The following is a 14,153-nucleotide window of genomic DNA, read 5'->3' as shown; positions in this document are numbered from 1 at the left end:
TCAAATAGAGAGAATAAAAAATGAAGAATCAAAGAGTGAGTCTCACCAATTTTCCTGGGAGCTAAGGAACCAAAAAGACTTAACCCATCAAGTTTAATGGGATCAAGTTCAGGAAAACCAAATGTAAAGTAGGCTAAAACTAATTGACAATAGTGATTCATATCAAAATATCTTTCACAGGAAAGTTTAGAGTCATGCATGTCACTAGAAGGAAAACTTGAAGGTTAAAGCATGGGAATGTATAACAGTTAATCTTGTGGCGGACAATGCCTGTAATTAACGATACAAATATAAAAGAGTTCTTTTACAAACTAGAAGAAATGTTCAACATTATTAGAAGGGGGTAATAAATAGAGGTGCTTATGGAAAAAAATGTACCTGTTGCAAACTATGGACTATAGTTAACAGTAATATTTTGACACTCTTTCAAAAACAGTAACAAATGTACTACACCAAATACTACAGGTCAATAATATGGGAGGATAAGGGATACGGGAGGATTTGGGTTTTCTTTTTACTTCTGATTTCTTTTCTGGAGTAATGAAAATATTCTAAAATTGATCATGGGGTTGTATGCACAACTATGTGATGATACTATGAGCCAGTGATTGTATTCTTCAGATGGTTTGTATGATATGTGAATATATCTCAATAAAACTGCATTAAAAAAAAATACCTTTTACTCCTCAACTTCTCCATACTTAACACCCACAAGCCAACAACATAGATGATATTCCAAAAATAATTTCAGATGGATTGCCCATAAATTGTCAGCCTCGTTCTACTATAGGACTGACTTTCTTAGTTCATCAAGTACCTTCCAAGATCAGTAAAGATACCATAAATTAACAAATCTCCCCTCTGTTCTTCTGGCCTCAAATACAGATTAATATGAACAGTAAACAATTAGGTTAGGATCTCTACTCTAACCAAGAGAAAAAATAAGTTACTATCTTTTTTTACTGATTAAATATGTATTAAACACTTATCATCTGTAAGACAATATGAGATGAGAGGAACACAATCTACAATACAGTGACCTTGATCATAACAAACAATACAGTATAGAGTTAAAGGATTTCTTCTTATAATGACTAAAGAGGGACTTAATTTAAAATGAAGCAAATGGAGACCGGACATGCAGCATACCCCAGTCTGGACCAGCTGGACCGGCTACGAAACTCCTCAACAGTGAGTTTCCCGAGCCGCGCGCACTTTCCCAAGCTGCGGAGGCTGGCGGCCAGCGCCCCTCCCTCACAGGTAGCTTCCCGGACCGGCTGCGGGTCTTGGAAAGGTGAGTTCCCTAGGCTGCGGTGGCTGGCGACCAGCGCCCCTCCCCCACAGGCGGCTTCCTGGACTGGCTGCGGGTCTTGGAGCAGCGGGCTCCCCAAGCTGCAGTGCCTGGCGACTGGCGCCCCTCCCCCATGGGCGGCTTCCCGGGCCGACTGCGGGTCTCGGAGCAGCGGGCTCCCCAAGCCGCGGCGACCAGCGCCCCTCCCCCATGGGCGGCTTCCCGGAGGGAAAGGAAAGAGTCTCCAACAGCGGCAGGGACTGGGTCCAACCAAACACCAATAGTGGCATTAACAAACAAATTCTGACTGCTAGAAGTGGCCCCCAGCTCAGGTGAAACTGATCAAGGCAGAGGTCGCCTACTGGGCTGACTGAGAGGGAGGAGAGGGGATGAAGCGGAGCCTTCTGCGGCTGTTTCTGCGGAGGACTGGTTGCATCTGGACTCGGCGCCAGGAATGCATAGGCTGAAACTGCCCCGGGCACGGAAACAGGCTGCTTTCAGGGCTGTCTACCACCTGAAACTTCCCCATGGGAGGGGTGAAATGCAACTCAGGCGAATCCCTCTCTCAAGGAATTCAGATCCCAGGGCTTCGCAATTTGAAGCCATTAAAACCAGCCTACAACCTTTCCTCTGTCTCCACCACGCCCCCAGCAGGGAGAGCCTTCCAAAGTTAAAGGAGCCAAACATATTTTGCTGGTGGGACCCGCAGACAGACAAGCACCACATACTGGGCAGGATAAGAAAGCAATCTCCAGAATAAACAAATTAAGGTAATTAAATGTCGAGATGCCAGCAAAAAATAACAAATCACACCAGGAAAATTGAAGATATGGCCCTGTCAAAGGAACAAACCAATAGTTCAAATGAGATACAGGAGCTGAGACAACTAATTCTGAATATACGAACAGAAATGGAAAACCTCTTCAAAAATCAAATCAATAAATTGAGGGAGGACATGAAGAAGGCAAGGAATGGACAAAAAGAAGAAATGGAAAGTCTGAAAAAACAAATCACAGAACTTATGGGAATGAAAGATACAGTAGAAGACATGAAAAAAATAATGGAAACCTACAATGGTAGATTTCAAGAGATAGAGGTTAGAATTAGTGAACTGGAGGATGGAACATCTGAAATCCAAAAAGAAACAGAAACTATAGGGAAAAGAATGGAAAAATTTGAGCAGGGGCTCAGGGAATTGAATGATAATATGAAGCGCACAAATATACGTGTTGTGGGTGTCCCAGAAGCAGAAGAGAAGGGAAAAGGAGGAGAAAAATTAATGGAAGAAATTATCACTGAAAATTTCCCAACTCTTATGAAAGACCTAAAACTACAGATCCAAGAAGTGCAGCGAACCCCAAAGAGAATAGATCCAAATAGGCGTTCTCCAAGACACTTACTAGTTAGAATGTCAGAGGTCAAAAGAAAGAGAGGATCTTGAAAGCAGCAAGAGAAAAACAATCCATCACATACAAGGGAAATCCTATAAGACTATGTGTAGATTTCTCAGCAGAAACCATGGAGGCAAGAAGACAGTGGGATGATATATTTAAATTACTAAAAGAGAAAAACTGCCAACCAAGACTCCTATATCCAGCAAAATTGTCCTTCAAAAATGAGGGAGAAATTAAAACATTTTCAGACAAAAAGTCACTGAGAGAATTTGTGACCAAGAGACCAGCTCTGCAAAAAATACTAAAGGGAGCACTAGAGACAGATACGAAAAGACAAAAGAGAGAGGTGTGGAGAAGAGTGCAGAAAGAAGGAAAATTGGATATGATATATATAACACAAAAGGCAAAATGGTAGAGGAAAGTATTACCCAAACAGTAATAACACTAAATGTTAATCGACTGAATTCCCCAATCAAAAGACATAGAGTGGCAGAATGGATTAAAAAACAGGATCCTTCTATATGCTGTCTACAGGAAACACATCTTAGACCCAAAGATAAATATAGGTTGAAAGTGAAAGGTTGGGAAAAGATATTTCATGCAAATAACAACCAGAAAAGAGCAGGAGTAGCTATACTAATATCCAACAAATTAGACTTCAAATGTAAAACAGTTAAAAGAGACAAAGAAGGATACTATCTACTAATAAAAGGAACAATTCAACAAGAAGACATAACAATCATAAATATTTATGCACCGAACCAGAAGGCCCCAAAATATATGAGGCATTCACTACAAATACTGAAAAGGGAAATAGACACATCTACCATAATAGTTGGAGACTTCAATTCCCCATTCTCATCAATGGACAGAACATCTAGACAGAGGATCAATAAAGAAACAGAGAATTTGAATATTACAATAAATGAGCTAGACTTAACAGACATTTATAGGACATTACACACCACAACAGCAGGATACACCTTTTTCTCAAGTGCTCATGGATCATTCTCAAAGATAGACCATATGCTGGGTCACAAAGCAAGTCTCAACAAATTTAAAAAGACTGAAATCATACACAACACTTTCTCAGATCATAAAGGAATGAAGTTGGAAATCAATAATAGGCGGAGTGCCAGAAAATTCACAAATACGTGGAGGCTCAACAACACACTCTTAAACAAGTGGGTCAAGGAAGAAATTGCAAGAGAAATTAGTAAATATCTCGAGGCAAATGAAAATGAAAACACAGCATATCAAAACCTATGGGACGCAGCAAAGGCAGTGCTAAGAGGTAAATTTATTGCCCTAAATGCCTATATCAAAAAAGAAGAAAGGGCAAAAATTCGGGAATTAACTGTCCACTTGGAAGAATTGGAGAAAGAACAGCAAACTAACCCCAAAGCAAGCAAAAGGAAAGAAATAACAAAGATTAGAGCACAAACAAATGAAATTCAGAACATGAAAACAATAGGGAAAATCAATAAGACCAGAAGTTGGTTCTATGAGAAAATCAGTAAGATTGATGGGCCCTTAGCAAGATTGACAAAAAGAAGAAGAGAGAGGACGCAAATAAATAAGATCAGAAATGGAAGAGGAGACATAACCACTGACCCCACAGAAATAAAGGAGGTAATAACAGGATACTATGAACAACTTTATGCTAATAAATACAACAATGTAGATGAAATGGACAAGTTCCTAGAAAGGCATGAACAACCAACTTTGACTCAAGAAGAAATAGATGACCTCAACAAACCAATCAGAAGTAAAGAAACTGAATCAGTCAATCAAAAGCTTCCCAAAAAGAAAAGTCCAGGACCAAACGGCTTCACATGTGAATTCTACCAAACATTCCAGAAAGAATTAGTACCAACTCTGCTCAAACTCTTCAAAAAAATTGAAGTGGAGGGAAAGCTACCTAATTCATTCTATGAAGCCAACATCACCCTCATACCAAAACCAGGCAAAGATATTACAAAAAAAGAAAACTACAGACCAATCTCTCCAATGAATAGAGATGCAAAAATCCTCAACAAAATTCTAGCAAATCGAATCCAGCAACACATTAAAAGAATTATACATCATGACCAAGTAGGATTCATCCCAGGTATGCAAGGATGGTTCAACATAAGAAAATCAATTAATGTAATACAGCATATCAACAAATCAAAGCAGAAAAATCACACGATCATCTCAATTGATGCAGAGAAGGCATTTGACAAGATTCAACATCCTTTCCTGTTGAAAACACTTCAAAGGATAGGAATACAAGGGAACTTCCTTAAAATGATAAAGGGAATATATGAAAAACCCACAGCTAATATCATCCTCAATGGGGAAAAACTGAAAACTTTCCCCCTAAGATCAGGAACAAGACAAGGATGTCCACTATCACCACTGTTATTCAACATCGTGTTGGAAGTGCTAGCCAGAGCAATTAGACAAGAAAAAGAAATATAAGGCATCACAATTGGAAAGGAAGAAGTAAAACTCTCACTGTTTGCAGATGATATGATACTATACGTCAAAAACCCTGAAAAATTCACAGCAAAACTACTAGAGCTAATAAACGAGTACAGCAAAGTAGCAGGTTACAAGATCAACATTCAAAATCTGTAGCGTTCCTATACACTAGCAATGAACAAGCTGAGGGGGAAATCAAGAAATGAATTCCATTTACAATTGCAACTAAGAGAATAAAATACTTAGGAATAAATTTAACTAAAGAGACAAAAGACCTATACAAAGAAAACTACAAAAAACTGTTAAAAGAAATCACAGAAGACCTAAATAGATGGAAGGGCATACTGTGTTCATCGATTGGAAGACTAAATATAGTTAAGATGTCAATCCTACCTAAATTGATTTACAGATTCAACGCAATACCAATCAAAATCCCAACAACTTATTTTTCAGAAATAGAAAAACCAATAAGGAAATTTATCTGGGAAGGGCAGGGTGCCCCGAATTGCTAAAAGTATCTTAAGGAAAAAAAAAAGAAGCTGGAGGTCTCACGCTGCCTGATTTTAAGGCATATTATGAAGCCACAGTGGTCAAAACAGCATGGTATTGGCATAAAGATAGATATATCGACCAATGGAATCGAATAGAGTGCTCAGATATAGACCCTCTCATCTATGGACATTTGATCTTTGATAAGGCAGTCAAGCCAACTCACCTGGGACAGAACAGTCTCTTCAATAAATGGTGCCTAGAGAACTGGATTTCCATATGCAAAAGAATGAAAGGGGACCTGTATCTCACACCCTATACAAAAGTTAACTCAAAATGGATCAAAGATCTAAACATTAGGTCTAAGACCATAAAACAGTTAGAGGAAAATGTTGGGAGATATCTTATGAATCTTATAACTGGAGGCGGTTTTATGGACCTTACACCTAAAGCAAGAGCACTGAAGAAAAAATAAATAAATGGGAGCTCCTCAAAATTAAACACTTTTGTGCATCAAAGAACTTCATCAAGAAAGTAAAAAGACAGCCTACACAATGGGAGACAATATTTGGAAACGACATATCAGATAAAGGTCTAGTATCCAGAATTTATAAAGAGATTGTCCAACTCAACAACAAAAAGACAGCCAATCCAATTACAAAATGGGAAAAAGACTTGAACAGACACCTATCAGAAGAGGAAATACAAATGGCCAAAAGGCACATGAAAAGATGCTCAATGTCCCTGGCCATTAGAGAAATGCAAATCAAAACCACAGTGAGATATCATCTCACACTCACCAGAATGGCCATTATCAACACAACAGAAAATGACAAGTGCTGGAGAGGATGTGGAGAAAGAGGCACACTTATCCACTGTTGGTGGGAATGTCAAATGGTGCAACCATTGTGGAAGGCAGTTTGGCGGTTCCTCAAAAAGCTGAATATAGAATTGCCATATGACTCAGCAATACCATTGCTAGGTATCTACTCAGAGGACTTAAGGGCAAAGACACAAACAGACATTTGCACACCAATGTTTATAGCAGCATTATTTACAATTGCAAAGAGATGGAAACAGCCAAAATGTCCATCAACAGACGAGTGGCTAAACAAACTTTGGTATACACATACGATGGAATATTATGCAGCTCTAAGACAGAATAAACTTATGAAGCATGTAATAACATGGATGGACCTAGAGAACATTATGCTGAGTGAGACTAGCCAAAAACTAAAGGACAAATACTGTATGGTCTCACTGATATGAACCGACATTAGTGAATAAACTTGGAATATGTCATTGGTAACAGAGACCATCAGGAGATAGAAATAGGGTAAGATAAGGGGTAATTGGAGCTGAAGGGATACAGACTGTGCAACACGACTGGATACAAAAACTCAGAAATGGACAGCACAATACTACCTAATTGTAATGTAATTACGTTAAAACATTGAATGAAGCTGCATGTGAGGTATAGGTTTTTTTGTTTTTGATTTTTTTTCTCTCTATTATCGTTTTATTTCTTATTCTGTTGTCTTTTTATTTCTTTTTCTAAATCGATGCAAATGTACTAAGAAATGATGAATATGCAACTATGTGATGATATTAAGAATTACTGATTGTATATGTACAATGGAATGATTTCTAAATGCTTTGTTAGTTAATTTTTTTTATTAATAAAAAAATGAAGCAAATGCTAAAGTGATATTTCATAACAAAACAACAAATGCAAGCACAAATAACAATGAGGTCAAACCTATCTTTACAAAGTCATTATGACAGAGAAAATTCTACGTAAATATTAGTCTCTAGCCACAGAGAGGTCAATATATTACACTATTTTATGGGAATTAAAGAAATATCATATTCAAATTTGAGGGGAGCAATATATTCCAGAGTAATTTGGGCAGGGAATAAAGAAGCATTTGCAAGGTCCCCTTGGGGCACAGGGGAGAAAGGAGGAAATATTCAACCTCCCCATTTGGAGAATTTCTGATATTCCTGCAAGCAGTGGAGACAACCAATTCAATAGTTCAAGCTCTCGATATTGGGGTCTGCCCCTAAGAAACTTACTCCTGCAAAGGATGGACTGAGCCTACTTAAAATTAGGTCTAAGAGTCACCCCAGAGAACCTCTTTTGCTGCTAAGATGCGGCCTCTCTCTCTAAGCTGACGCAACAAGTGAACTCACTGCCTGCCTGTACCCCCGCCCCACCAAACGGGGACATGACTCCCAGGGGTATAAATCTCCCTGGCAACGTGGGACAGAAATCCTGGGATAAGCCAGGACTCAGCATCAAGGGATTGAGAAAGCCTTCTTGACTAAAAGGGGGAAGAGAGAAATGAGACAAAATAAAGTGTCAGTGGTTGAGAAACTTCAAACAGAGTTGAAAGGTTATCCTAGAGGTTATTCTTATGCATTATATAGATATCCCTTTTTGGTGTAGTGAGTTTCTAGAGGGAAGGACCTGAAACTGCTGAACTTGTGTTCCAGTAGCCTTGATTCTTGAAGATGACTGCATAATGATAAAGGTTTTACAATGTGACTGTGTGATTGTGAAAACCCTGTGTCTGATGTTCCTTTTATCTAGGGTATGGACAGATTAAAAAATATGGATAAAAAATAAACAAAAATAATAGCGGGGACAAAGGTTAAAATAAATTGGGTAGATGAAAATACTAGTGGTCAATTAGAGGGAAGGGTAAGGGTATGGTATGTGAGAGTTTTTTCTTTTTTCTTTTTATTTCGTTTTCTGGAGTGATTGAAATGTGCTAAAAAACTATCATGGTGATGAATAATACAACTATGTGATGATACCGTAAGACACTGAGTGTACACCATGTATGGAATATCTGTGTATTAAGAATGTTTATCTGTTTGTATGTTAAGATTTATCAATAAAAACATTAAAAAAAATTGAGGGGAGGAGGCATTATCCTGTGTTGGGGAACTGAATTACATACTCCAGGAAAACATGTTCTTAATCTTAACCTATTTCTGTGGGTGGGAACCCACTGAAAATAGGACCTTCTGATGATGTTACTTTTAGTTAAGGTGTAGCCATCTGAGTCAGTTTAGGCTTTAATGTGGATTACAAGAATCTTTTATAAGCAGAATGAAACTCAGATAAGGAGAAACCACAGAGAGCAGCCAGAAGCTGGAAATCAATGGAATCCAGAGGAAAAGGAAGAAGATGCTGCCATATGCATTGCCACGGACTCCCAAGATTGCCAGCCCCTAGGCAGAAGGAAGCCTCCTAGCCTCTGGAACCATGAGCCAATAATAAGCTCCTGTTGTTAAACCAAGCTATCATGTGGTATCTGGCACAGTAGATCTAGGTAAGAAAAACACCCTGTGATAAAATTAATAATTTTTAATCTACAGCTGTAGCAGCTAGATGCTATAAGACATGAAACGCTTGAAAAACAGTAGGAATTCAATTGGAATAATGCTGAGACACATAAATCAGAAACTTACTTGAAAGTGTGAGTTAAACAGATCACAAAAGAGCTAAGGTAAATCTTTATATCACTGTTTTTGAGGAACACCTGAAATCTGTATCACTAGTCACATTATATTGTTTTACTGAGATTATGTAGCAGGGGACAAGTTATAACCGGCAGGATTAACAAATTCAGTAATAACAGATTTTAATGGCTTTCTAATTGTACCTAATTCACCTCTCTACAGATTTTTTTTTAATTGTTTTTCTCTGTACTAAGTCATTTATAAGTTAACAATGATCAAATCATGAAACATTAGCTTACCTCCATTGGCCAACAGATTCTCCTGAACTTTATCTTTACTGTCCTCCAATACATCAGCCATGTACTGAGCAACTTTCTTAACCACCCTGGGGGAAAAAAATCAATAATCACTTTCATTTAGAAAAAGATTAAAATTCTATGCTATACAATGAGCATGTTATATAAAGGCATGAATTTGACCATATATGTTCCCATTATATATATAAAACATAGAATGAATGGGTGCTATTACTACAGGTGATGTTTTAGTGGTAAAATGGACAAATATTCTTAAAACTGCAGGGTTTTAAGAAGACAATATGCAATGTGTTCACCAGTCTGGAAAAAAGTAGTGGGAAGCTAGTGAAAAGCAGTTCATAAATAGGCACACATTCTATGATGAAAAGACAACACAAGCAATAATAGTGATGAAGAATGAAGTTCTAAATAGTTATATAGTTCATTAACTATTTACTAAGCATCTACAATTTGCAAGGGACTGCATGCTATGGAGGAAACCATGGTGCCAGAACTACCAAGGAACCTACATATCAACTTGCCAATCCCTTCATTTTATAAGCAAAGAGACCAAGGCAATAAAGCAATCAGGTGACTTCTTCAAGACCAATTAATGCAGAGCCGTGATAGAAATGTAGTGTCTTGACTTTGGAGTCCAGTGCTCTTTTCCCCATTCTAGTCTACCTCTCAGCCCCAGGTGGGATGCGAAATTACACAAGACAAAGTCATTACCCTCACAATGCTTAAAACCTAATTGGAGAGAGAATAAAAAATACAAGTGACTAACTACAAAGCAACTGGTGATAAGTGCTAGCTGTTAGAGACATATAAAGGAAGAAGGAATCACTTCCAACTACTGTAATCAAGAAAGTATCGTCTGTCTTCAGTAGGGCAACGGAAGATGGAAATGATTTTGAAAGGAGGATTAGATGAGTCACAGGTCATCATATAAGTCAAGACAAGGAGAGGTGATAAAGCAATGAGCATTCAGAGAATGGTGAGAGGTCCAGATTGACCTAAATAGCAAGCTGAAGAGTAGGGAGGGGAGTTAGGAAGATGGCTGAGGCCAGACTGCAGAGAAATGGCCTCTACTGTTAGACTTCAACAGGGGTGTTTCATGATCTAAACAGGGCAGAGGACCATTACTTGGATGGCACAATGGCAAGGAGGGGAAATTGGTAGACAAATTAAGAAATTCCTGCAACAATTTAAGCATGGACCAACAAGGACAAGTAAAAAGTGATATAAGGGCTAAATTTGAGTGACAACCCTAGGTTGAGTAATCTCAAACATAAGAAAGTGGAAAATTTCAGAATAAAAATGATATAAATCATAAGTCTTCAACATGTTTAACTTGGTTTGCAGGCTATGTCTCCACAGTTCACCCTTTTCTCAAAGGAGATAAACCATTTTCCCCATACAACTCTAAAGACAACCACTTGCTATAAACATTCTACAATGTACATATATTTACCATAGAAATAGTTCGGACTATGGAATCACCTGGTGTCAAATTTATGAATTTAACATTGCATAACAATACAGAACCTCACGCATCTCCACAAGAATAGCTATTCTTTTAAGGTGATGTACACATTACCTTAAAAATTTTGCTCTGATGATCAGATTACTGAGAAAGTACAAACTATAACTGACTTCACATACCATGTTTAGATTTCAAAAACTGGAACATTTAAGTCACTAAGCTACCATCAACCAAGGTCTGGGAAATACCTGATTTTTTTTTTTTTTTTAATGAGAGAAGTTGTGGGTTGGCGGAACAATCAAGCATAAAATACAGGATTCCCACAGACTGTACTGTTGCAGAATATCTGTTACAACTGATGATGGAACATTTTTACAACTGTACTATTAATTAAAGTCTGTAGTTTAATTGAGGGCTCAATGTTTGTGTAGTGCAGTTCCATGGATTTAAAAAATTTTTTATTCTGGTACCATGTATATAATCTAATATTTCCCCCTTTTAATCATATTCAGACACATATTTCAGTGCTGTAATTGCATTCACAATGTTAACATTGCCACTATCTATTACCAAAACATTTCCATTAATCCAAAGAGAAATCACGTACATTTTAATCCTCAACTTTTCATTTCCTATACCAACCTCATCCCTTGATAACCTATATTCTAGATTCTGACTCCTTAAGTTTGGTTGTAATTAATTATTTAATTATTCCAAATCAGTGAGATCTTATATTTATCCGTTTGTATCTGGCTTATTTCATTCAACACAATGTCTTCAAGGTTCATCCATGTTGTCATATATATCAGAATTTCATTCTTTTTTACAACTGAATAATATCCATTGTATGTATATACCCACGTTTTATTTATCCATTCATCGTTGATGGACACTTGGGTTGCTTCCACCTTTTGGCAATTGTGAATAATGCAGCTATGAATATCAGTGTTCAAATATCTGTTCAATTCTCTACTTTCAATTCTTCTGGGTATATACCTAGTAGTGGGATTGCGAGGTATATGGTAGTTCTAGACTTAGCTTTCTCAGGAACCACCAGACTGTCTTCCAGAGTGGCTACACCATTTTACATTGCCACCAGCAGTGAATGAATGTTCCTATTTCTCCTCGCCAACACTTGTTATTTTCCATTTTTTAAGTAGCAGCTATTCTCATGGGTGTAAAATGGTATTTCATTGTGGTTTTTATTTCTATTTCCCTGACGGCTTATGATGTTGAGCATCTATTCCTGTGCTTTCTGGCCATTTGTGTATCTTCTTTGGAGAGATGTCTATTCAAGTTTCTTGCCCATTTTTAATTGGGATGTTTGTTTTTTTTTGTTAAGTTGAAGGATTTCGTCATACATTCTGAATATTACTCCTTTATTGGGTAGGTAGCTTCCAAATATCTTCTCCCACTGTTACAGATCGTCACTTTACTTTCATAATAAAGTCCTTGGAGAAACAAAACTTTTTAATTTCAATAATTTATCTAATTTTGATAAATCAATTATTTAATTTTTATCTAATTTGACAAATCAATCATTTATCTAACTTTTCTTTTGTTGTTTATATACTGGATATAAAGTCTAAGAAATCATTGTCTAACATAAGGTCCTGAAGATGTTTCCCTACATTTTTTTCTAGGAGTTTGACAGTTCTAGCTCTTTTATTTGAAGGTGTTTGATCCATTTTGAGTTCATGTTTTCTATATAGTGTAAGGTAGTGGTTCTCCTTTTTTTTTCAAATGGAGAGCTAGTTGTCCCAGCACTATTTGTTGAAGAGACAATTCCTTCCCAATCAAGTGGTCTTGACACCTTGTCAAAAATCAATTGGCCATAAAATTTGTGATCTGATTTTTGAGCTCTCAATTCTATTCCACTGTTCTGTATATCTGTCTCTGTGCCAGTATCATGCTATTTTGATTATTGTGGCTTTAGCTATTCAGGGCCCCTTGTTCTTCCAGATAAATCTGATGGTGGGCTTTTCCATTTCTGCAAGGTATGCCGTTGGAATTTTGATTGGGATTTGTGCCAGTCTGAAAATATTATGTACCCAGAAAAGCCACGTTTTAATCCTGACTTAATCTTGTGGAGTCAGCTGTTTCTTTTAATCCTAATTCAATACAGTAGGCAGAAATTTTTTATTAGATTATCTCCACAGAGACGTGGCTTTGCCCATTCCAGGTGGGTCTTGATTAGTCTACTGGGAGCCTTTAAAAGAGGAAACATTTCGGAGAGAGTGAGAAACAACAGAAACCTTGGAACCAACAGAGAGAGAAACAACAGAGCCAACAGAAACTTCAGAACAGAGCTGACAGGCAGAGAACAGATACATGGGTGTCTGGAGATGCTTGGAGCCCAGCAGAATGCACTATGAGAAGCTAAGCAAGCCAAAACCTGGAGAGAGCCAAGGGAAGCCAAGAGATGAAGACCACCCCTAAAGAAGAACAGTGAGGAACCCCTACAGGAACAGAGGCTAAAAGCAATGGAGCCCAGGAGCAAGGGACCAGCAGATGCCAGCCACGTGAGTAACCTGCTGACAGAGGTGTTCCTGATCCATGGGCCTTTCTTGAATGAAGATAACCTTTTGTTGATGCCTTAATTTGGACTCTCACTTTCTTTGAACTGTAAACTTGTAACTTACTAAATTACCGTTTTTAATAGCTGTTCCATTTCTGATATAGTACATTCCAGCAGCTTTCAAACTAACACGGATTCGGTACCAGAGAAGTGAGGTGCTGCTGCAGTTTGCAAAAACCAAACATGTTGGAACAGTGCTTTAAATGGACACAGGGAAGATTCTGGAAGAACTGTGGAAGGCTTGATAGAGAAGGCCTGAATTGCTTTGAAGAGACTGTTAGTAGAAATGTGGACTCTAAAGATAACTCTGATGAGGCTTTAGATGGCTAGGATGAACTCGTCATTGAAAACAGGAAGGAAGGCATTCTTTGTAGATGGAAGGCAGAATTTGAGAGTGATGAACTTGGATATTTAGCCAAAGAAATTTCCCGCCTAAATGTAGAAAGCGCAGTCTGGCTTCTTCTTGCAGCTTACAGTAAAATGCAAGAGGAAAGAGGTAAACTGAGAACTGAAATCTCGTGTACAAAGAAAATGCAAATTGGTGTTCTGGAAAATTCTGGGCTTACAGAAAGTGAGACCCCAGTGAATAGGGCCACACATGAGAATTTATCCAAATATGGAAGTACTCAGCCATTACAGAACAAGCAAGGCTTGGAAATGGAGTTATTCAGAAAGGATTTAT

General features: G+C 37.8%; 1 protein-coding gene across 1 annotated transcript in view; it reads right to left on the bottom strand.

Annotated features, from left to right (window-relative positions):
- ATP6V1C1 (ATPase H+ transporting V1 subunit C1) overlaps positions 1 to 14,153 on the bottom strand; it is a 100,792-nt gene that overhangs the window by 25,707 nt on the left and 60,932 nt on the right. The window contains exon 4 of the mRNA XM_077167409.1: positions 9,411 to 9,496. Within this exon, the coding sequence (XP_077023524.1) occupies positions 9,411 to 9,496 (86 nt within the window). The remainder of the gene's footprint in view (positions 1 to 9,410; positions 9,497 to 14,153) is intronic.

The sequence above is a fragment of the Tamandua tetradactyla genome, chromosome 6 (genome assembly GCF_023851605.1).
Source record: "Tamandua tetradactyla isolate mTamTet1 chromosome 6, mTamTet1.pri, whole genome shotgun sequence".
NCBI lineage: Eukaryota > Metazoa > Chordata > Mammalia > Pilosa > Myrmecophagidae > Tamandua > Tamandua tetradactyla.
This window is presented reverse-complemented; position numbering and strand designations above follow the sequence as displayed.